Source organism: Brienomyrus brachyistius, unplaced genomic scaffold (genome assembly GCF_023856365.1).
Source record: "Brienomyrus brachyistius isolate T26 unplaced genomic scaffold, BBRACH_0.4 scaffold32, whole genome shotgun sequence".
Taxonomy (NCBI): Eukaryota; Metazoa; Chordata; class Actinopteri; order Osteoglossiformes; family Mormyridae; genus Brienomyrus; species Brienomyrus brachyistius.
The window spans coordinates 3,523,775-3,548,784 of record NW_026042307.1 but is presented as its reverse complement, the minus strand read 5'-3'; the positions used below and the strand labels follow the sequence as shown (position 1 = coordinate 3,548,784).

The 25,010-nt window shown below is 43.0% G+C and overlaps 1 protein-coding gene and 1 long non-coding RNA gene across 5 annotated transcripts in view; one reads left to right on the top strand and one right to left on the bottom strand.

Annotated features, from left to right (window-relative positions):
* LOC125721139 (phospholipid-transporting ATPase IA) overlaps window positions 1-25,010 on the top strand; it is a 132,765-nt gene that overhangs the window by 94,386 nt on the left and 13,369 nt on the right. For all 4 annotated transcript variants that reach the window (XM_048997151.1, XM_048997150.1, XM_048997154.1 and 1 more), the window contains 9 exons: window positions 7,291-7,463; window positions 10,115-10,298; window positions 12,161-12,271; window positions 16,096-16,170; window positions 17,296-17,418; window positions 21,637-21,715; window positions 23,546-23,607; window positions 23,795-23,851; window positions 24,074-24,181. In XM_048997151.1, coding sequence (XP_048853108.1) covers window positions 7,291-7,463; window positions 10,115-10,298; window positions 12,161-12,271; window positions 16,096-16,170; window positions 17,296-17,418; window positions 21,637-21,715; window positions 23,546-23,607; window positions 23,795-23,851; window positions 24,074-24,181 — 972 coding nt within the window. The remainder of the gene's footprint in view (window positions 1-7,290; window positions 7,464-10,114; window positions 10,299-12,160; window positions 12,272-16,095; window positions 16,171-17,295; window positions 17,419-21,636; window positions 21,716-23,545; window positions 23,608-23,794; window positions 23,852-24,073; window positions 24,182-25,010) is intronic.
* Window positions 6,164-8,936, bottom strand: LOC125721198 (uncharacterized). The gene is made up of 3 exons (XR_007385706.1): window positions 8,617-8,936; window positions 8,036-8,170; window positions 6,164-6,741 (listed from the first exon to the last, which is right to left on the bottom strand). It is a non-coding gene; the product is annotated as an uncharacterized LOC125721198 (long non-coding RNA).

Genomic DNA, 25,010 nt, shown 5'->3' with positions numbered 1-25,010 from the left:
ATATGATTTCAGCGAGTCATGAATTGAAATAAACAAGAAAGATACGCGGCATCACCGAAGATGCCATGGACTCCAAAAGGTTAAAGTGTATATTAGATACGTGAAATATTAATTTGCACTTGGAGCAGAGCTATTAGTTCTGCAATGGGTGAGAAAGAAACCATGGAAAATATTGGCAGGAAGTCGGTCATGTGTTAAAAAATCCCGTCTCCTTTCTGTTACATCTTTCCATCTGCCCAGAGGTGGCGCTGGCGTGCTCGGGGAGTGGTCCAGCGGGAGGAGTCGCGGCTGTGATGATGGACTCCGAATTCGGCTATCTTGTCTGTGGCAATAACACTCACACTTGATCGGATATACCTCACTAATGAATGCTGCCTCGTGAATTTGAGGCCAAGGGCAGCAGGAAGTTCACTAGTCAGCAGACAGAGAGCAGGGCAGAAAGATGGAGAGGGGCCGAAGGGAAGTGGGGGTGGGGGGAGGGCAGGAAAACATGAGGCATGTGGGGGGGGTGGCTGTGTGTTTCTGCTATTAGGAGCAATTAACTGATCTGCCTGAGTGCAACAGAAAGAGAGAGAGAGAGAGTGACTGCCAACAACTACATGGCATGGGGAGGGGCGTGTATGTATGTGTGTCTGTGTTTGTATGTGTGTTTGTGTTTGTGTTAGATTACATTGTGCTGACTAAATATCCCTACAATGTGATAAAAATTTTCAGGCTCCCACAAAGAACGTGAAAGCAGTCAAAAAACTAAAAATGCCAAAGTCTCATGTTTTCTTTGGTTGCTTACGATTAAGCTTAGGGCTGGGAGGGGTTAAGGTTACGGCTGGGAGGGGTTAAGATCATCATGTTGGGATTAGACTTTTCCTCCTAGAAATGAATAGAGTCCCCACAAGGATATAACTGCAAACGTGTGTGTGTGTGTGTGTGTGTGTGTGTGTGTGTGTGTGTGTGTGTGTGTGTGTGTGTGTGTGTGGTACTTGATCTACTTTAACCAAGATCCATTTTAGCATAAGTGCACAATTAAGTGTGATTATACAGGATATCAAGAACCTGAATGAGCTACACTGAACAGGTGTGTAGTTCAGTAACAATGGAGGGTGGTGTGTGTGCCTGATTAAAGGGCGGACAGAGGCCTCTCCCATCCCCATATAGACCTCAGGCTCTTCCCAGGCCGCTGACAGCCATAACAGGCTGACCACAGGAGTGACGTGTGGCATTAGCGACCTTACGTTTACATTTACATTTACCGCATTTGGCAGACGCCCTTAGCCAGAACAACTTGCATAAGTGCTTAGAAGTCTGATCAGTGAATACATTCTGATACTGGTTCAATAGAACCTGGCTAAGAATACTATCACTCTAAAGAACTCTGTTGGCAAGTAATATTATTTTTTAATTAAGAGTATAATCCTAGAAGTGCTAATCCACGTACTTCCGATCAAGGTAGGTTTTAGTCATTGTTTGGAGGCACCCTATGATTCAGCTGTTCGGACATCTAGGGTAAGTACATTCCACTACTTAGGTGCTGAAACGGAGAAGAGTCTAGATGCACATCTTGCTTGCACTTTAAGAGGGTGGGACCAGGCGAGCGGTGCTGGATGGTGCTGGATGGTGCTGGATGGTGCTGGATGGTGCTGGAGGATCGGAGAGAGCGTGGGACAGTGCTGGGTGAGAAGTTCTAGGTAGGAGAGTGCTGGATTATTTTTGGCTTTGTAGGCGAGCATCATTGTTTTGAATCTGATGTGGGCAGCTACAAGGAAGCCAGTGGAGGGAGTGTAACAATGGTGTGCTGTGAGAGACCTCGGGAATACTGAAAACGAGTCAGGCAGCCGCATTCTGGATTAGTTGCTGAGGACGAATGGCGCCCAGAGGCAATCATGCTAGGAGTGAGTTACAGGAGTCTAGTCTCAAGATGATAAAAGATTGGACAAGTACCTGAGTGACCTGTGTAGAAAGAAATGGACAAACCCTTCTAATGTTGAAGAGGAGAAATCAACATGAGCAGGAAAGATTAGCAATGTGAGAGGAGAAGGACAGGTGATTGTCTCTGGTTCCCCAAGAGGCCTTTATCTCTCTTGGCACGAGCGGCGTTGTGGGACTGGCTGAGGTCCCAAAGCTCAGGTTTTTGTGCAGCTCTTCTGCGCTGATTGGTTAATCATGCATAGATGATCTACACCTACAGCCAAGGTACGAGGGGGACCTCAACAGTTAAAATTCATTTCTCCCACCCGTCTTAACAGACCAAGAAGGGAAGGTTGTTTTCCAGTATCTTTTGCTGGTATCTGCCTCTTCTCTGTGTTCTTATACATGTCAGGTCATCTTTTTTCAATTTGCAGGTATTGAACAACCTGAGACTTCTCAGAATAATAATAATAATAATAATAATAATAATAATAATAATAATAATAATAATGCATTTTATTTGTGGGCGCCTTTCTAAAACCCAAGGTCACCTTACATAGCCCATAAAAGACAAACAATAAAACAAATAGAGTTATTTACATAATCAGACAACAATTTGGTTAAAGCGAATAAACCAACTTAAACAGATGGATTTTGAGTTTTGACTTAAACAATGGAAGAGGATCGATATTTCTGATATCCAGCGGAAGTGAGTTCCAGAGTTGGGGAGCAGAGCGACTGAAACCTCTGTGTCCCATGGTGATGATGTGGGCAGAGAGAACGATAAGATGGGCGGCAGATGAAGATCTGAGAGAGCGGGAGGGAGTGGTGATGTGAAGCAGGCCACACAGATAGGGAGGGGCGAGATTGTAAATGCATTTGAAAGTGAGAACCAGAATTTTGAATACTATTCTAGTTTCTATGGGCAACCAGTGAACCTGTTGTAGAACTGCGGTGATATGTTACCTGGAGGGGGTACGAGGTACTACCTGAGCTGCAGCGTTCTGAAAGATTTGGGTCCTCTGGTAGGCTTGGATTTTAGATACAAATCTTTTAGCCAAATCTTTTGCAAATAGGCAGAGTTCGAGCTCGTCTGAGGTGGGCTCATCTTTCATGGGCTATTTGCCATACATTGAGGATCCAATCCAATCCAGCTTTATTTGTAAAGCACTTTAAACAACCTTATGGCCAAAGTGCTGCACAGAGGAATAAATAAAAGAGAACAGTTGCATAATAGAAGACATTAAAACATTCACACACTTAAAAATACAAATGAAATAAAATAAATTTTATAAAAACCAAATGTGAGTAACAGTAACTAATAAAGAAAATTTACTATTAAAATCAACATCTCAGAAAGTGTCAAAGGCCAAGGAGATGAGTTTTAAGAAGAGATTTAAAAACAGACAGAGAAGAGGCCTGTCTAATGTGAAAAGGTAAGTCATTCCACAATTTAGGAGCTGTGACAGCAAAACCTCGATCCCCTCTAAGCTTACGCTGAGTCTTAGGAACCCTCAGGAGCAGCTGATCAGCTGACCTGAGAGCGTGGGTGGGGGTGTAAGGGTGAAGCAGCTCACAGAGGTAGGGTGGAGCAAGACCATTGAGGGCTTTAAAAGCAAATAACAGAATTTTAAAATGAATCCTAAAATGTACGGGCAGCCAGTGGAGTGAGGCTAAAATGGGGGAGACATGCTCGTATTTCCATGTGCCAGTTAAGATGTGCAACAGCATTTTGAACCTTCTGGAGGTGAGCAATAGAGGAGGTGCTAACCCCAACGTAACAGTAGTCCAAACAAGTAGTGAGAAATGACTGGATTACAGTACAGTCTCAAAGTGCTGCCTAGAAAGAATTTGCTTAATTTTAGCCAGCTGCATGGGTGTTGTTCTAGGCCATGCCGCATGGGTGTACCTAGACCACGCCACATAGGTGTACCTAGGCCACGCCGCATAGGTGTACATAGGCCGCGCCGCCCCTTTGGTCCTCTTTTGCTTCCCCTTCTACTTCAGGGGTCAATACCCCATATATGCTCAGCAGTTATTAGTTTGTGATTTTGTGGAAGTTTCTATAATAAGTCTTTCTAAACACCTCCCTCTACCTTCTGAAGCCATGTAATCATATAAGCAACAACCTGGTCCATACTGTATCTTGATATCTGAATTTCTATTATTATTTTGATGACCTTTTTTAAGTCAGTGAAAGTGTGTTCCCTACCCTTAGACCCCAGAGGCTTTTTTTAAAGCAGCCCTGTTCACTGCTTAATCCAAACACTTCTGGGGAAACCAGGCCAAGCTGGGTCTGTGACAGGTGCTGGCGAATTTCCCATCCTCCCATGGTATACGAATGTTCTTCCTTCTGGCAGGGAATGCGGAGGGTACTGTTGTGTTAGAAGATGGGTTTCAGTCTCCAGACCCCATTTCTCTGAAATAACAGCCGGGATTCATATCTAACCTTGGCAGCCTTTACCGTGCAGCCACACCTGAGGGCGAGTGAGGGGCCCTGATGCGTCTGCATCTACATCAAAAGCCGCCTCTTTGCTCTGAAAGCTAGACCCGCTTCTCGTTTCTTCTTTGCAAATGAGTCCTGGATGAATGGATGAATATGAAAGCTGCATTTCAAATCGGCTCTCAGCTATATGTTTATTTACTCTGGCATTTTGGGTGGTTTGTTTGTCCAGTGAAGTAGTTGCTGGTTGGCCCTTTGTATTGTTTGCATCTGTATGACACTTTTCTTGACATTAGAGGGAACGACTGCAGTTTTAAGCGTGCTCTCCTCAACGCTCGCGTTGTTAGCACAGTGCTCTGCTTGTTGAGCTACATTGTGAAGAGTGTCGCACTTAGAAAATACTAATTATTAGTATTATAATTTTTTTGTTATTTGATATTGTGCAGGTGTTGGAGCACACAGACAGGGCTCTCATTGCCTTGCGTTTACAGCTCCCTTCCTCCATGTTTGCCGTCAGACACCTGCGTTATGTCAGACAGCACTGAGATCCAGCCAGGAGGTTTCGGTTTAAGCAAATAGCACAAGAACAAAGAGGCCTGTCCTTACAGTGGACATGAAGCATAGTCTGGACACATCAGATACAGATTTCTTTTTTTTTTTTTTTACAAAGCTTTTTGAGGTTTATTAGCTGTTTTCTATATTTCTAAAGTCTTTTTTTCTTTGGTTTGTGTGTGTGGAGGGGGGTCATGTATGTATTACATTGTGGGGACCAAATGTCCCCACAATGTGATAAAGACCTGTTGTTTTGACATTGTGGGGACCACCTTTTCAGTCCACGCCAGAGGAAACTCAATTTTATAAAAATCTTTGACTGCAGTTAAAAAACTAAAAATACCAAAAGTCTTGCATTTTCTTAGACTACTTTCGGTTAGGGCTGGGTAGGAGTTAAGGTTGTCATTGCCGGTATTAGAGTTTTCCCCTTAGAAATGAATGGAGAGTCCCTACAAACATATGAATACCTAATCTGTGTGTGTATGTGTGTGCTCTGCCTTGAATTACAGGAATGGGAGCTTCCCATATAGAAGTGAAACATGGCCTTTCTCTCCATCTTTCTCTAAGCTACTCAGAGAGTTGGAAACAGAAAGGGGTTAGCTGGAATACAGCCGTCATTTGAGTGGCCCGAATGTCATTTTGACCGGAGTGTCCCTTCTCTGCCTCAACTGGAATGTTTTTGTCTGCAAGTCAAAGAGCTCCCGTTTCCTCTCAAACCCATGCATCTGTAACATTAAACGAGTCTGTCGGCCTTCACTGTGGCATTCAGTAGAGGAGTATCCTCTAATCCGGATCGGGAACGCTACTGACAGCTCACTCATGGGGGCTGCTTGTCATCTGCAGATATTTTGTGACCTTAAGTAGAATTATGTGTTTTTCTTCTGCCGTTCTGCTAACCTTGATCTACTAGTATCCATTTGTGGTGCTTGGAAGTACAGTATAGTGATGCTTTAGAAATGGGTGCAGTTTGAAGTGCATATGAATACAGAAAGTATAGGTGGTGAAAGTAGGACTTGAATCACAAAAGGTTTTTTAGCTCTTTACCTGAAATGATTGTTGCCATCTTGTGGTCAACAAAGAGTGTGAAAGTTGGTATCTGCTGGCCATCATCCAAGAGTGAGTGAGTGAATGAATGACAATATAGTCTTAAAGTAATGTCATTTTCAGATGACACATTTCTGATTTGTGTGTGTGTGTGTGTGTGTGTGTGCGCAGTGGTATGGAGTGCTATTTGTGTCCAAATCATGGGGCCCAACCCATCAATCCATTCATAAAAATATTGTATACATTTATGATCCAATATTTCTTTAAAATGAGTCACTGCTGATTAAAATGTTCCCCTTTTAATCAAAAGGTGGATGTATTCCGGGTTTCCCACTGAAACCTTTCAACTTCCTGCTGGCACCGCTTCCGCTGAGAGAGAACTAATTAAATTAAAGCCAGACACTCGCGTTGGTGCTGAAAAAGTCATCTTTGATCAAATGGTACTGAGGAATATAAAATGTAAGCTGCTATTTTAAACGCACAGTATTGATATTCAGCATTTGTTTTACAGACAGAGCAGTAATGAGAACCAGCGCATAATCATTTGAAATGTCAGTGATTTGTCCATCAGTCCTTTGTAATTGCTTATCCAGTATAGGGTTTGGATAAGCCTGGATGCCAACCAGGGAGGGTAGGAAGTAAAACAGAGAGAGTCCAGGATGAGGTGCCAGTCTGTCTTCCATCCATTCATACATCCATCTTCAGTATCTCCTTATCCTGTTTAGGGTCACAGGGGATTCGGAACCTGTCCCAAAGACTGTAGGCACAAGGCAGGGAACAATCGAGGATGGGGCACCAACCTATCGCAGCGCAATAGAATGACACACAAAGATCAAGTTCTGAGTTAAAAATTTCGTTGACAGGCTTATTGGGTGCTTTTTAATTAGTAAGGTATTTGCAACAATATAACATACTAAACATTTGTGCTTAGTGTCCCTTTGGGAGCCAGTGACTATATAAACACTGAATGAGTCAGTCAAAAAAATATTTCACAATAAAAAGAAAAAAATCTGTGTGGAAGATATGTGCAGATATGCGAAAGCAATAAATTAGCAGCATCTTTCCAGAATTAATAAAGCATCCCATGACTCTGTGAGCACTATATGTATGTGTTGTTGTACAGGAACAGCATAGAACCAGTGAACAACGTGCTGTTTTCTGCTCCTTTGAGGAAAAAGTGTGAAACTCTAAGCACTGCTCTGCAGAGGCCTGAAATTCTACTGACTGTAGTGACCTTCAAGAGGAATGTTTTTTCCTCCCCTGTGCTTTGGTATAATATTATAGTCACTGTAATACTGTAGTATAAGACTTGCTCCCCTCACCCCCACGTGCTTCCCGCCCGGCCACAGGGCACCAGGGAGGCCCTGAGCCGCCACTGCAGCATGCTGGGAGATGCCCTGCGCAAGGAGAACGACTTCGCCCTCATCATCGACGGCAAGACGCTGAAGTACGCCCTGACCTTCGGGGTGCGCCAGTACTTCCTGGACCTGGCACTGTCCTGCAAGGCAGTCATCTGCTGCAGGTAATCTCAGGGGCAATTCTAGGGTTTTTCTAGGAGGCCAAAGAGGGGCCATAATTCATGCAGAGGAGTCAACCTTATCATTAACCAATCATATGATTTGAATGGGTGAGTGGTGGGTAGGGGGCACTTCAGGGGCCAGTCAGCTTTCAGCTGCCCCCCCCATAAACACCCCTGGGTGACCACAGGGGCTCCTGGATCAAGAGCCCAACTGGTTTTAAACATATTGTGACTGAATAAAGGTACAAATGCTTTGAAATCAGAGCAGTTCGCTGTGCCTTCTACATAAACGTTCCTTATATCACTCTTCAGTATCTTCTGTTATTTGATTCAGCATGCAGATTGTTATTTCAGTGTAATCCAGTCAAACTGAGACAGTGTGTGCAGGGGAGCTTCTGGATCAGGGCTGAACATGCCTGGCCTGACCTACCCAGACCTACATGTATTTTATGTTTGCCTTGTCATCAGGTCCAGTGTGGCAGTCTGGTTAAGTTCCCCTCCCCCATTCATTTCATGCATTATAGGTTTTGGTCCCATTTTTGCATTACTAGCAGATAAATGCACCCATTCAGTACCTCAGTTTCTCGGTTGCGCCGTGGAGTGTAGTGAGAGCGTGGTGATAGTCAGTCGCCCCCCCGAGATTCTGGTTGGTGCTGACAAGTCTGAGGCGCTCCAGCGATCCCCAGGACTTCAGGTTGGTCACATGTGACCTAATTACAAATGCCCCCCCACCGCAGAGTAAGACACAGTTCTCATCACCATCATGAACCAGCCACCCCACTGCCTTTTGCTCTGGACGCTGTCCAGTCTGACCCATCAAAACACATTTCCTGGACAGAGGTTGATTTCCAGCCTGTCCTGTTTGATTTATGTTAAACCTTCCATATCGATACTGCAGAATAATCACCGATGTTGTGTAATTGTCTCCAATGGCTATATAAACATTAAAGCCTGACAGGCAACATCATTCTGCTGTCATCATCTTTCTGTCTTTTGGATGAATCTGATGACTTCCTTACAACATGCGCACACATACACACACAGATGCACACACACACACACAGACGCACACAGACAGACGCACACACACACGCACAATCACACGCACATCATCATTTTTAGTCTCTGGGAAATAAAGGATCGGAGGGTTACTTACAGTTTAAAAACATGTCCTCAAAAACCTCTAAAGCAGTGGTTCACAAACTTTTTATACCGCATACTGCCTCAGAAAGTATTACGCTCTCCGCGTACCAACATTCAGAAAGTATTACGCTCTCCACGTACCACCTCAGAAAGTATTACGCTCTCTACGTACCACCTCAGAAAGTATTGCGCTCTCCACATACCAACATTCAGAAAGAATTGCGCTCGCCGCGTACCAACATTCAGAAAGTATTACGCTCTCTGCGTACCAACATTCACAAAGAATTATGCTCTCCGCGTACCAACATTCACAAAGAATTATGCTCTCCGCGTACCACCTCTGAAAGTATTATGCTCTCCGCGTACCAATATTCAGAAAGTATTACGCTCTCCGCGTACCAACATTCAGAAAGTATTACGCTCTCCGCGTACCAACATTCAGAAAGTATTACGCTCTCCGCGTACCAACATTCAGAAAGTATTACGTTCTCCGCGTACCAACATTCAGAAAGTATTACGTTCTCCGCGTACCAACATTCAGAAAGTATTACGTTCTCCGCGTACCAACATTCAGAAAGTATTACGCTCTCCGCGTACCAACATTCAGAAAGAATTACGCTCTCCGCGTACCAACATTCAGAAAGAATTACGCTCTCCGCGTACCAACATTCAGAAAGAATTACGCTCTCCGCGTACCAACATTCAGAAAGAATTACGCTCTCCGCGTACCAACATTCAGAAAGAATTACGCTCTCCGCGTACCAACATTTAGAAAGTATTACGCTCTCCGCGTACCAACATTCAGAAAGTATTACGCTCTCCGCATACAGGGTGTGGTGGACACGTAGATAAAGGGGCATATTTTTATATTTTTCTGTTTTTATTGACACACCACGGACACAGAACAAATAAGAAGGACTGAGGAGTGATTGTAGCCAAAATAATAAACAAAAACCCAACTACCGAACGCATCCCAACTTGTGTACGTGAAAAGCAATCATTGAACAAAATGACAAATACTAATCCTCTCTCCCTATCTAAAACAACAGCATACACAAAACTTGCAAACAAAAAAAAAAAATGGCACTCACCCCCCAGGTACCTGACATACAAACAGAACATACACACAGCAAATTGTCAGAATCCAAGGGATGTGCGAAGACGAAAACCAAAACCGGGCGAGAGATTGAAACCAAAAACAAACAAACCAAGGTAAAGGTACAGGCAGGGGGCAAAGCGGAGAATCAGAAACCAATAAACCAAAAACCATCAGATACGATAAGTCAAATCAAAGAAAACAAACCAACAATATCCAAGAAATGAGTGGAGCCTGATTTAGTACCTATTGATATTTTAGTACAGCGCAGTTTGCAGTGCTTAGGATTTCGTTGTTAACTCCAAAGCACCTCCACATCACATATATTACTCCATTGATTTTGTTTGTTAATAATATTGATACGTCATTACCTGGTATTATAGGCATTATTGTCATTTACACTTCTCCTCCACAGGGTGTCGCCGCTTCAGAAGTCTGAGGTGGTGGAGATGGTGAAGAAGCAGGTGCGGGTGATAACGCTGGCCATCGGGGATGGTGCCAATGACGTGGGCATGATCCAGACGGCCCACGTGGGCGTGGGAATCTCTGGCAACGAGGGCCTGCAGGCAGCTAACTCCTCTGATTACTCCATCGCTCAGGTGGGCGACGAGGGATCCCCTTCTTATACAACACCTGATGTAGCTTGCTAACTGCCCACTTGTGTTTTATTAGAGTAGCACAGTCCGTGGAGCTATAGGACCAGAGCACTCTGATAGCAGGCGGTGATTTGATCCATCCATCAGTGATTCCTGAATGGGCCCGATTCTGCTAAATCTTTGCAAATCGTTAAAATATGGACAAAAATTTCAGCTCACTTCAAGGCATTTAACATTATTTATTAATTGAAATTGCCGTAATTTTGTGTGCATGCTTATGTCAGCTTGTATTCAGACTTAACTAATTCCTTATATTCTTCTCATCAGTGTTGCTGACTGAAGTGTGTGGGAATCTTAAAGTGCTTTTGCATGTAATAGCTGTTTTTCTGGGCTCCTTTAAGACTTTCCTTGAGCCCGTGGATAAGGGATTTGAATGTGTGCTTCCCCGAGACTGTGCCATTGGGTGATTCTGTCCCTCACTGTTCTCAGTAACCCCGAGTGGTTCATGTGGCCCTTTGCAGGAACTTCAACTCCCCTGTCGCTTACCTCATGCAGTTGCTTACTTCAGTGGGCTTTCTCCTCTCCAAACCATTTCCCCAAATTAGCCTGATTCTAAGCGGCTTGAAGCTCTTTCACTACACTACAGAGTGTATTCATTTCACTGGCCTGCAGCATGCATCCCCGGGGTCAGCCCTCTGATTTCCTCTACAGCCAAGTCAGTGGGACCCCAGTAGGATTCATCCCAAAATTCCATCCAGCTCAATGAACAGTTATGCTTCTAGCTTGGTGAAGAACCAGGCCTGTGCAGTGAATTTTCATTGTAGCAGCTCCACGATAAAATGTCCTATTTACTTTCCTTTGTGTGGCCACCTTGTACCGAGCCTTATGGACGCATCTGTGCCAGTATTGAAGGTACTGGGAGCTTGAGGCCTCTCCTCGACTAGCAGACAGCAGCCCAAGGAAGGTCCATCCCCCCCGATTTCCCAGAGGCCCAGCAGATTTATAGTATAGGTGTTGGCTGAAGGGCTTCCATTAGTGACTCCCCCTGGACCAACATCAGACGAGGGACAGAAGTTCATGTGTGAGAATGAGAAAATGTTATCTGGGAATGGAGCGAGCACCAGCAGATTGATTTTGCCATCATCTTTAAACCATTTTGGGGCACATTAAATCACCTCCCAAGTTTTAAAATCCTTAGTTATTTGCTTCACTTTATTTTTTTTCTTAAAATGATTTCACATATTTTCACTGAACTTTCTGTGCACAGCTTAATGCCGAAAGCCAATATAAATGGATCCTCATGTAAGATTTTAGTAAATTTTCACTTCAAACATGTTGTTTGGAACATAAATCCTTTTTGTCGGTAGGGAAATTTGTTCTGTGATGTTATACCAATAGCCTTCACAAACTCCTTGTATCCATTTGAAACTGTCATATGTGATGAATTTCAATATCTTTCCACATAAAACTCATTTTGCATTTGGTTTTAGATCATCATTTTGGTTTAAGAAGCATGTACAAGGTTATTAAAATATATCTTAATTATGTACTTTTTTGGTTAGGCCGTATCAGCAGTACGACACCCTCCCGCTTCGGGCACTGCTTATCTCTCCTTAAGAGTTGCTGGAATTCCTGGTATCATTGTCATAATGTATTAATTAGCTCAAGACCCAGTCAGTTCATCCATTGAAGTTGGGTACTGTATCTTTTATTCAATATTTCCCTTTAAAGTTAGCAAGGGTATTTGCTTATCTGAATCCCTGCTTTTGCTTTGTTTTGATATGATTATCTCATGCAAAGTAACTTTATTCTCTCTGATTCCTTTGATCCCCTCCCCCCCTCACCTTACTCTTTCTGCTTTATAGTTCAAGTACCTCAAGAATCTTCTTCTAGTTCATGGGGCCTGGAACTACAATCGGGTTGCCAAGTGTATCCTGTACTGCTTCTACAAGAACATCGTCCTCTACATCATTGAGGTAGGGCAGCCTTCAGCACCCAGCCACAATTTGACACTCTTAGCCTAATCAGTGATATGTAATTACCCTCATTCTTTAATGGGGGTTTAAACGCTTCTAAATGGGCCTTGAACCCTGAACAGGTGGACTTTGTGTGCTTGTGGGGGGTCGTAGGGAAGTTATGGAGCGTGTTTACCAAGCTGGTACTGCAGCTTCCCCAGGTGAATGAATGAATGTTACATTTATAAAGTGCGTTTCAAGACACACAAAGCGCTTTACAGAACCGATGGGGAGCCACTTCAATCAGCACCACTGTGTAGCCCCCACCTGGATGATGCGATGCAGCCATTCTGCACCAGTCCCCTCCCTTTAAGGTGGTAAATGAGCCGGAGAGAATTCACCAGCTAGATATCGGGGATGATTAGGAGGCCAGATTTGAAAGGGCCACAGTGGGCAGTATTTGCCGGGTGACGTGATGCCGTTCACCCCTTAGCTTTGTTCATGATGTGAAGTAACTTGTACTCCTGAATAGGTGTGCTTATGGGAGATAACATGAATCAGTTGTTGTCAAGTGAAAAACAGTTAAGAATATATGATAAATCTTTTATTTTTGTAAGGATAGTCAGTAAGATTAGGTATCTGTGTATGTAGGTCTGCCATGCACTGTTATGAACCTCATTAGAGGGACACTGGAAGCAGAACACTGGGTGTAGAGTTGTCAGGAAAACCATGACTAATTTTTCTGAAAGACCAATCAATAGCCTGGAGCTTTTCTAGTTGCTGTTAATAACAGAATGCATGTTCTAGGAGTGGGAGTCGTTTTTTTTTTCTTCATTGTTCATTCTAGTAAAATGGAACAATGAGGTGATTTAACAGGCCTGGGTATTAAAGAAGCAGATGGCAGATGGGCCTCTGCTTTGTGAAATATCTTCATCTGGGTCAAATGCTGCACTGAGCTCTCTGCAGCAGACAGCAGAAGAGTACCATTGCCAATGTAACCTTTCAGCAGCTCTGCAGAAACTAAGGAATGCACACACACACACAAATCCTAGGAATATCAGAGAAATTCACAGAGGAATAGTTACATAACTGGATGCCGAAAGTCAAGCTAGCAGATATAAACATGTAAGGTTTTGAAGTCTTTGTATCCACTTGTGTGAATTTTTTTCCTTTGTTTTACATATTTGGTTTCTCTGCTGATTAGAAATCAGCCATAACCCCTAACCCCCCTGAAGCCTTTACTCAAGTCTCAACTCTTCAAACAGGTGGCAGCTTTTGAAGTACAACACCACTGCCAGCTGTTCTCCCCTCCCTGCATGCTATCTACATCCTCATGGGTTTGACAAGCACTGTTGGCTGTAACCTCTCACAGAACCCTGCCCTATTGTTAAGTAAAGCACATAAAGACCTTAATGACATGTTGGGCAGTAATCCAGCTAATCTTTGAACACTCCATACTGCGTGTAATCATGTGGACTCCAAGAAGTTAGAACAGAATAGCCACTCATAAGCACTCATGCTCCATTGCTCCTAATGTGTCTCAGTGGAGAGCAAGCCCTCCTCTCAGATCAGGCTGTGTACTGTAGCTAAGCTGTCTCAGGGCTTGACATGCTCTCTAGCAGGTTACCGCTCCAGTTAAATCAGATAAGTAGCCATCTTGGACTGTGTGATTACCAAGTGCTGCCTGCTTGTCTGTGGTTTCACACATTTGTCAGGCTCTTTTGTTATTATAGCCACTACTGCTCAGGGTCACCATGCACCGTCATGTCCTCTGTTTGTGGTCTTAAAAAATGGCTGAAATGTCTAAGATCCCACTTTGTTTCATTTGCTTTCTACAGCCAGAATACTTTCTGTGTGAATACTTGCATTGCTGTGATACCTCTCTTTTTGCACAGCAAAATATGACACTAAAATCATGCCCCAAAATGTTTAGAACTTATTGGCTAGTCAGGTAGAGGTGGGTGGAGACAAGGTTTTGCAGGGGAGGAGATGACTAATGGTAAAACCCTTTAGGTAAATAAACACCTTTGCCACTTGTTTCAGTAGTAGCTCTCTGGTCTTGTCCTAACAGGTCTTACTCCGGTCCGAATGAACATAACACGACAAACTCAGCTGCCTTTAATTAGCAGAGCAATTTTAAGCACTGCCAACATAAAGAAACATGAACAGAGAGGAAGACTGAACTCCTTTATTAAACCGCATACAGCTGCATTTTACCACAAAGCACCAGCAGGGTCCCAGAAAGGGTGATGTATCAAGCGCGGACTTGGTGTAAATATGCCGACAAGTGGAAACTTTACCACTTTACTGCTGCAAGAAGCAGTGTCGCTGAACATGATTCCGGGACCCTCTGAAATATCACTCATTTGGCCAAACTTGAATTACACCCACTCCTCTTGCCTTTTAAAATGTTCTGGTGCTCATGCACTTTGGATTGAAGCCTGTTCCCTGTAGCATATTTCATAACCCAACACTGACTTTAGGAACAATATACCTTGTCGGTGATGTTCATTTAGTTTTTAGTAGTGGTGGTTTTTAATATATGATGAAAAACCAGTGTAACATCAATGTGTGACATTTAAGGACCGTAAAAAGAGCTTCTCACATCTCTCCAATCTAATAGCAATACTAAATCCTAGATGGGGGGGGGGGGGTTCATCCATCCATCCATCCATTTTCCAAACCGCTCATCCTATTGGGTCGCGGGGGGTCCGGAGCCTATCCCGGAAGCAATGGGCACGAGGCAGGGAACAACCCAGGATGGGGGGCCAGCCCATCACAGGGCACGGGGGGGGGGGGTGTTCATTGCAGACCAAATCGCATTTCCCTGCCACAAAGTCAAATCAACAGGTTTGTTTCACATTGTGGGGACATTTGGGCCCCAAAATGTAATGTATACAAAATCTACAGACATATAGATGCGCGCGCGCACACACACACACGCTGTCATTTGGTCTGATGAACATCCACACACACTATTGTGTCATGTTTACAAGATGACTAAATACATTTCTACACAGATAATATTATTAACCTTGGCGCAGCATGCTAACAAAAATCCCATTGCATATGATTTAAATGTGCCAGCTCATTTTGCTCTCCTTTCATCAAAGCTATTGCACTTTTTTGGCATGGAAGATCCAGAGGTCTCTGATCCACGACGTTCCCCAAAGCGGAGTGTGATACCTCATTGCTCACAGTGCGTGCGTTTGAACAGTCATAGAGTCAAGTGAAGGAAGTCTAGAGCAAGACAGGCTGTTTGATGAATCATGTGTCGTAATCCTCGAGTAGACTCGTAGACGATGTTACGGTATGGATCTGAAGTCTTCTAAGACCAAATTTTCTGTGTCATCTTCTAGCACTGTCCTGTCCAATCCACTCAGACTCAGCTCCAGTTACACCTTGCCTGTAATGCTTGTTTTACAGAAGGTTAGGTTGACCTGCAGATCATCAGTATCTTTTAGCTTGTCATCGATGTCTTTCTTCGCATATGATTTGTGGTGCCTCGTGGTGCTTTCTGAAGCATTTTACCCCCTTTACCCCCCGGTAACCGGGATCGAAATCGTTCAGGAAAGCTGGACAGGAAGTGTCTCACTGCGCCCTCCTGACGTATGTGTTGCTTTTAAAAGAGAAGGCTTGGCGCTTTGCTATGGGCTGCTTCGTGCCTCAGGAGGATAAGCTAATTGTCACTGAGTGATGGTCCGGGTGCCACTCCGCCTGATCATCATCGCCCCCCCATCACCAGCCGTCAGTGATGGATAACAGGCACTCCTGTATGATAGTGCTGATGCTCCTGCTGTCGTTGTGACTCTCTGCTCACGTCCAAATCGCTTTCTCCCCTCCAGATCTGGTTTGCCTTCGTCAATGGCTTCTCGGGTCAGATCCTGTTCGAGCGTTGGTGCATTGGCCTTTACAATGTGGTGAGTCCTTCACCAGCGGGCTGACGTGTCCCCTTGGTGACTCTACTTAATGACTATTGTAACTTAGCAAATAATTACTAGTTGTCATTGCTGAATATCATATTTTAGTACCTCCTAAACAACATGAGCTCATGAAAATATGGCTGGTTTTTGAAAAGTTCACTCATCTAACATGTTTTCTGTTAAGAAGAATTCCTTCATTGTCAAGCGATCAATAATATTCAGTCATCACATCTCCCTTTAGCAAAGCTGGAGTAGGAGGGGGTCCTACAAAGCAAGGTTTCTAAGTTAGCTGGGTTAACTTAAGCTGGAAATGATGATTGTCCAATAGGAGTTTAGGTAAGGAATTCCTACTGGACAATTATGACTTCAAGCTTAAGGTAACCCAGCTAACTGACAGATCCTGCTTCATTGAACACTCCCCCCAGTGGGGGTTAAGGGCCAGATGGTGATATGATTACTCTTCCAGCTATGGGATCAGTACCAGCAACCCAGATAGAGCAGGGGTGGCCTATCTTATCCATAAATGGCCGGTGTGTATGTGGGTTTTTGAGGTAACCTTTAGGTTAGCTGTTGAAACCCAGGTGTGAGGACTCTTCAGCCAATCAGTCCTCTAATTAGTAATCTGATTAGGGAGTTGCAGCAAAAACCTGCATATACAGCAGCCCTTTCTGGATAAGATTGGTCACCCCTGGGTCAGAGGCATAGATTTCTAATCTGTAGAGCCACACACCACCTGAAAAAGGAAATGCCGAGTATCGAACCCAGGGTTTCCTACATGCCAAAGCACATGCTCTACCACTGAGCTACATTCCCTGTTGTTGCTGGAAATAGGAAGTGAAACACCAGTGTAGCACATGTTACCACCTCTGTAAAAAAGATACATGTAGACAGCATGTTTGATGTTGTCAATATTTTTCATGATCTCAACTGAAATATGTTCTAGTGAGAATTTAACATTCTGTTCTATCTGTTTCTTGACCATTTATCCTGGCCAGGGATTGACTGTTCCAGGCAGCAGGGTGGGGACACACTGGATAAATAGGAGATAACAGCAGCCTGCGCTGTCAGGGTGGGGTGAATGGTGACATTGCAAGGCCTCTGATCCATTTGTTTCCCTGACAGCTCTTCACCGCCCTTCCCCCCTTGACTCTGGGCATATTTGAGCGCTGCTGCCAGAAGGAGAACATGCTGAAGTACCCCGAGCTCTACAAGAGCTCTCAGAATGCCATGGGCTTCAACACGAAGGTAACAGCTAGCAGAGCGGAGGAGTCCAGGTCAACTGTCCTCTCTTCTTCTGGGCTAGATGTTCAAATTTCTGTAAAGCCAGTAAAGATTCCCACAGAGACCCACAGTCTGTCGCATTTCAGCTATTACACTGCATCTCTCCATGTCTCTGTCTCAGTTCAAATCATTCCAGCTCAGAGATGGGTTATCAGGCTGACTACATCCTTAGCAAACTTAGAAGCAATCACACAAGCTAGTTAATCCAATATTGATTGCAGCAAGCAAAATAATAGTATCTAAAATTATGATATTTTTCCATTTCTCCGCTGAAAAGGTCAGCTCTCTGCTGATTCCGTGTTGCAGTGGATGAGATGACGGTCCTCGCTGTGCAGACAGGTTTGCCTGTGGCAGCCAGTCTGTACTGTATCACTCACAAACTGACTGTCAGAAATAAGGGAGGAGGTTGCTTTCAGTCTCATTTGCACAACAACAGAACATTGTTAGCCAAATGAGAACTTGATAGGTCAGCATTTCAGCTGTCTTGTCTTCTTTTTCCCTTGGAATTGAACAGTGTTCAGCGATGGGCACAGAGGCATCAAGACTTGTATAGTATATCGCCAAAAAACAAAAGAAGCCCATTATGATACTGTGATACACTATGATAACCTGATTTGACCTGGCAGAGTTTCAGCCACTATAAAGGTCAGGTGTAGAACAAATGGATAAAAACTGCGAAAGTTTGTCACAAATACTAATGTGGAAAATTTAGTTAGATCAAATCTAACTATCAATTCCTCTGCTGGTAGCTTATCCACTGTCTTCAGAATTTCATAGCTCTTTTTATCACTGAGGTGTATTGCGCATTCAGACGGCCGTCTGTGTGACAGTGTGACAGCTTCTGACAGTGAAGAGAGTGAACTGTGTGAAATCGCTCTGCCTTTCCCATGATGCCCTTCAGAACATCTGACTTTTAATTGTATCTTTGGGACTTCTGAGTAACAGTAAACTGGCATTTCACAGAAGAGGTACTGCCAGCATCTCTGACTTGTGGAAAGTGGATCACCTAGCGTTTCACTCCGGTAGTGATTTAAGCCATAATCATTCTTCAGTTTGCTGTCTCAATCAGAGGAGACCAATAGCAGCCAGGGAAGGTCTCTGACCAATCGAAAATGGCTTCTCTCTCTAGATTGTTAATCGGCCTGCAGTGAAGAATAATTTTTCCTATTAGTTTTAACATTTGCATTTTTCAGCATGAGGAGCCAGTGGCTAAGAAGCGAAGAGGATTTGCTTTCATTTGATGACTTTCCAGAGCTTCCTCACCTGGTTTTTTTTTCTCTCCTGATTTTGTTCAGGGCAGCAGTGTCTGAGTTGGGAGTCTTTTTTTTTTTTTTTTTTTGCCTATTTTCGAGGCTTTACGCTTATGAGAAGCAGCTTATTACCTGCAGTAACTTTATCATAAGGGTCAGGATTGTGAGGATTTGTGAGCCCCCAATTTGGAAAGGTGGATCAGAAGCTCACAGAATCATGGGAAAGACAGGAAACCGGGAGTGTGGAAATAAGCCCCTCCCTCTGCCATTAAACTTTCACTTCCTGTGTACTTTCTCTGTGAAGAACATGTAGCGGAGATGTGATGTGTCTGAAAGAGGGGGAGGCGTTCATCGGGACAGACCTACATACCTCCCTCGAGTTCCCTTAATGAGTCATGGGCTTCCAGTGTCTGGTAACCATTGTGGATTTTATGGATATACTGACCATCACGCAGCATAATTTAGATGCTCAGATGAGCATTTAGCTGTCATTCTTCCATTTCCGCATTTGTCTCATTCGGTGCATAATAAAAGTTTCCTTTGTAATGCAACCCTTTATGTATTGTGTCTGTAGAGAAGTTTAGCCTGGGTAAAACCTAAGATATATATTTTAAGATTATAACTTTCACACCTACCGTACAATGCCTAGTCACATCTCTGTTAGAAGCAGAACATTGTTAAACTAAGTGGTTCTCAAACTCGGCCCTCGGGACCCACTGCCCTGCTTGTTTTCCTGCTATCCCTGCCCCACACACAAGTCCCAGCTGCCTTTCAGCTTCTGATTGACTGAACACACCTGATCCAGGTAATCAGCAGTGTGTGGGGCAGGGATAGCTGGAAAACAAGCAGGGCAGTGGGGCCCGAGGACAGAGTTTGATAACCACTGGGTTAACCCCTTATTATTCAGTTTGGGTCCTTCAACTCTTTACTTTTTCGCTTTAATCTGCTAAAATCTTGCAGAAATCGAATTAACGTCAATCCTCCGAGCACCGTACGCTGGTTCCTTTTTGACATGATTAAGGGGATTCCTTAGGCCAGCATGTTTCTGCTGGATATGGTCTTATTTAAATCTGTTAGCATTGCTGCAGCTGGACTTCATAGAGGTTTTTTAGTAAGAAATATTTGCAGCTGCCTTGTGTTTCTGAACAGTCTGCTTTGCAGCTGTGGAAAAAAAATTCACAGGTTGAATTATTTACGCTACATCACCTTTATCTGCTGTTTTTGGCCAGGTTCCCTCATAACGTAAATTTGGGATTTTACCAATGATATAGAAAGTCATCCAAGATACACACGGGATCACCATATTTCCCAAGATCGGTACTTCTACCCATAAACTGTGTAATCTGTGTTACTGTTGCTTGTTAATACAGTCAGACCTTGGACATTCGCGAGGTTTGGTTCCAGAACCCATCATGAATGAGGAGGATTCATGGATGTTTGGTAAAGTCACAAAAAATGCAAATATGTGCTTATTTCTATAGTTGAACCCCTAAATACGACCCCAGTCATGCACCCAAAACAGTTTAATTTCAATTAAAAGTTAGCTTAATACATTACCTTTAAAAAAAACAAATGTTTTATGTAAAAAGAGTACAGTATCGCGTAACAGATATTTGTCACACTAGCACATTTACAGTACAGTATTCTAATGAACAAACAAACGGGACTGTAAACTTATTGACAGAAGTCATATACGTAACCAAGGTACAATTCAATAAAACACATAAAGGAAACATGTACTGTATGTACAGGGTACTGGTATTCAATCAATGAAAAATTATGTAAAGACGTACAGAAATAATAAGTTGTAAAAATATTATGTGTGCTCTAACCACTAAAAAGAGAGAATGAAAATACATGCACACATTAAAAATATTTAATAAGAAACAGTAGTAAGGGTACTCACCAATGATGAATATTGATTTAAGATAATGATGATTATGAATTAGCTGTGCAGTACGGTGAAAATATGAAAATGACTGAGTAGCATACATGAGGAGTTACAGCCCCACAGTGTCTCCCTCTTAAGGTGGGGGTTTGTGGGAGCGTTTGGGTTTGAATTTATGTTAACGTGTACTTACTATTACAAAATAGTAAATTAGCAATTTTCGAATATGTATGTAACCATTAGAATTCCAAAGGGAATAAACTTTGCGAATGGGATTCGCATCTTGTAAAGGTACAGTACAATATGTACATAAAAAGGAATGTTTCCATAAGAAATCCATGTTTTTTAAGAGATTTTTTTAACTGATTTATATTTTGTATGTCTTGAACTTTCTCCAAAAACACAATATAATCTTCATGAACTAAATTTTTCTTTCCAATTTTACACTTAAAAGTATGAAAACTTATAAATTACTACGAAAATTAAGCATAAACACTTCTGTAGGGCAGATGTGTGAAAAAATCGTGGCTGCAAAAAAGTTGCAGTGAAATTTTCGTGGATCTGTGAATCTGCGAAGCGTGAATGCAGGAGGGCTGACTGTTTTATTTTAACATTAAAACACAGTAATGTTAATAGTTTAAGGTTGATACTAATCCAATTTTTAATGATTATTGACTGTAAGCTCATGAGCTTCTACTGTTACAGGAGCAAACCAACAAGCTGCAAATTGCCGTTACCCACATGTTTTCCCAGTGATTCACCCTCGCATGCACTGGCTCAGGAAAACATACACTAGAGACCCATGCATGTGGTGCAGTCCCAAAAGCATAGGCAGCGGAAGGGATCAGTCATTAGATGCACGGTGTGTGGCTCTGTGGGTTAGGACAGTGTGTTTGTGACCAAATGGTCCCTGCTTTAATCCCACGGTCGGTAGTTGGCCCTTATGTCCTACTGATTCAGGGACTGACTGACCCTACTTTCTGTTATATGCTGTGTCCGATGAATAAATCAAAATGTAAATAACTGTCTCTCTCATCCTGCCAGGTGTTTTGGGCTCACTGTCTGAATGGTCTCTTCCACTCAGTCATCCTCTTCTGGTTTCCTCTGCAAGCATTCCGCCATGGTAATGCCATCCTTGTGTCTATTTGTGTGCACACATTTTCCTGATCCCCTCGGGATATGTCAGGCCCGGGCTGGGAATTTTTTGTGGTATTAAAATCATATGTACTTGTTGTGTCTTAAGAGCAGAGGACAAGCCCCAATAGGCTGGGCTGTTTGCAATTGCGGGAGGCCTCAGTCTGTGATTAATTGGCTGTTTAAAGCTCCTCATACTGGCCAGAGACCACATGACAAAGCCTTATTGGCCATGACTGACGACATGAACAAACACTGCTGCATTTTTGGATGCCTCTTATACATTAGAGTAGATGTATTCTGGAACTAATATTGGAAATACTAACTAACATTGGAAAAACATTACACAAACATAGTATGAAATCTGCAGCACAATAAATGTATTATACTTGTACCCTAAACTACATGTTAAATTTCAACATGCATGCAGCCAGTATGTTCTTCAGTGCCAAGAGAAGACGTGATGATTTTATCACAGTAGGTTTGCAGAAACACAACTGCTGTCGTTTTTACGCTAAAACCTTAAGTTTTTTACCTCAGTCTTTGGCAGACCAGTATGACAATTTCAGACTCCATAAAAAAGAGGGTTTTAATACTGTTGGTTATACTTGTTCGTGGTTTAACTGGAAACAGCTCCAAGTATCTCTCTCACACAGCTGACTGCACTAAACAGATGTTTTATAATGGTGAGCACATTAAACAGATGTTTCAAAATGGTGAGCTTCAAGACATGTAGAATTGAAACAACTGAACAGTCTTCCCCCACTAACTGAAAAGAATTAGTGTACAGCTGTCAAAACCATGGTTTTAAAAAGGTTTCGGTACAAGGAAACAATTAGGGAGAATAAAAATAAGTCATTTACTGAAATATCAAACAATATTAAACATGTCATTAATCACTAATTCATGTTTTGTGTTTTTTTATTATACTAGGAATGTAGACGTAAAAGGTTTTACAAGTCAGAAATATTCAAAAACATTAAAATCCACTGTCCTGCCACAGTCCTAAGACGAGTGCTTAGGTTAGCCGATATCTCTCACTTGACCGCAGAGTATGACTGTCTGTCTGTATGACTGCCTGCCATCCCATCCAGGGCATAGGCTGCAGAGTATGACTGTCTGTCTGTATGACTGCCTGCCATCCCATCCAGGGCATAGGCTGCAGAGTATGACTGACTGTCTGTCTGTATGACTGCCTGCCATCCCATCCAGGGTATAGGCTGCAGAGTATGACTGACTGTCTGTCTGTATGACTGCCTGCCATCCCATCCAGGGCATAGGCTGCAGAGTATGACTGACTGTCTGTCTGTATGACTGCCTGCCATCCCATCCAGGGCATAGGCTGCAGAGTATGACTGACTCTCTGTATGACTGCCTGCCATCGCATCTAGAGCATAGGCTGCAGAGTATCGGGTTTTGGGCCGGGTGTGGGTCAGTCTCGGGTTAGTTTTTTATACGCGATTTATTTTTATTTTTCAAATGCGCAAATTGCTTTTTTGCACTTGTTTGGCCCTTCGCTCATTTACGTTCTCTTTACCCCACTTTCTTGTCAAGCAGCTATCTAACAAGCATGCGACTAGCAATGGAAGTGATACAGCAAAAGCTTGCAAATGTCTCCATATGCATGTATGAGTAATACTCCCAATATTTCAGTATCAGGTCAGGTTCAGGTTTTAGATCTGCAGGCCAGACTTGTGTTTTAATTTCGGCCCCTACAGAACTCTACTGCAGGCCACCTACAACCCTGACCAGGTTAAGCAGTTAGAAGATGGATGGAAAGATGGACCTTTATAATGCTAAATTTGTGTTTCTTTGGTAGATACAGTGTTTGGGAGTGGAAGGACAGCAGACTATCTACTCCTGGGGAACATGGTTTACACGGTGAGTCTTGGGCATGCACGCTTCATCTGATCCATTAAGGAAACAGAGTATTATGCAAAGAAGGTTAAAATGTACTTCTTCTTTGTTTTGCTGTGTTTTCAGTGGAGTAATGTATCAGAGTATTTTCTCCTATGCTGGACAGAACCTCATAATCATCATTCTGTTGATCTTAATGTTTCTCCTCCAGTTTGTGGTTATAACTGTTTGTCTGAAGGCTGGACTGGAAACCTCGTGTTGGACTATGGTACGTATCTTCCCCTCCTGTTAAGTTTAGCTTTGCAAAATAAAAAATTGCGGTGATCAGCCATTTCTCTGAAGCTTGACTGTAATACAAATACTGTAGTCATATGTTATTAGTATGGGATGCACTGAGATTCTGCAGATGTGGATAACAGTAATGTTGTTGGCCTTCTAAAAGCTTTATTTTTACATTTTAAGGACTTTTGTGTTGACTTGTTCCCTGCAGTTCAGCCACATCGCCATCTGGGGCAGTATTGCACTGTGGGTGGTGTTCTTTGGCATATACTCCTCCCTGTGGCCCTTTATACCCCTGGCCCCGGACATGTCTGGAGAGGTAGGAGGGGGGGGTAAACGTGGCATCTGGGGGATTTATGGGTAATGGCCCTGGGGCCAAAGAGCCTACAGTCCTGAGAAAGTGCCTGCTGCATATTAAACTGCCTCCTGGCAAATCCTGCCCAATTCACTGTCCTGCTCTGGACCGGTCTGGTTGGGGGACAGGGAGGGGGGATAGCCACTGGGTCCAGTGAACAAAGCATATAGATACTTCGCAAACTCCATCTGTTTCTCAGTTAACAAAGTTAAACAACCAGACGTATTTATTAATGAAAAATACTATTGTTAAGACTTAAATCTTACTGTCTTGTTCCCAGTATCTATCCAATATGTTACCTGGCTGGTTATGTCAGACTTTTAGTGGATTATTTTCATAGTGTTAGAGAGGAAGTGAAGTGTTTAGACCAGTTTCTGAAAAATGAAATTATGCATGAAGAGTACATTTTAAACACAACCTCTCTCTACGCAATACCGGCACATTCCACTACCCACAGAAACACAAGTCCAGTAAAAGGTCTCTGAATTAATAAATACTTAAGAAAATAGAACCAACTTTGTTTTGCCCTGAGACTAGCAAGTGTTGTTCTTTTTTATATATAAAACTATTCAGAAAACTGAAAGAACACAAGATTCATTAATACTTTCCCAAGAGAACCATTCCTAATATGACACTGGCGTCCTGCTTTGTGTAAATGTGGAGCTTTGGTAAAATCTTCACTGAGGAAATGTCAAAGCCAAAAGCCCGACTACCAAAAGCCAATTAACTTTTTTGAGCATGTAGAAGAAAGATAATCTGACTCAATGAGGGTATTACAAGGCTGCTATTAGAG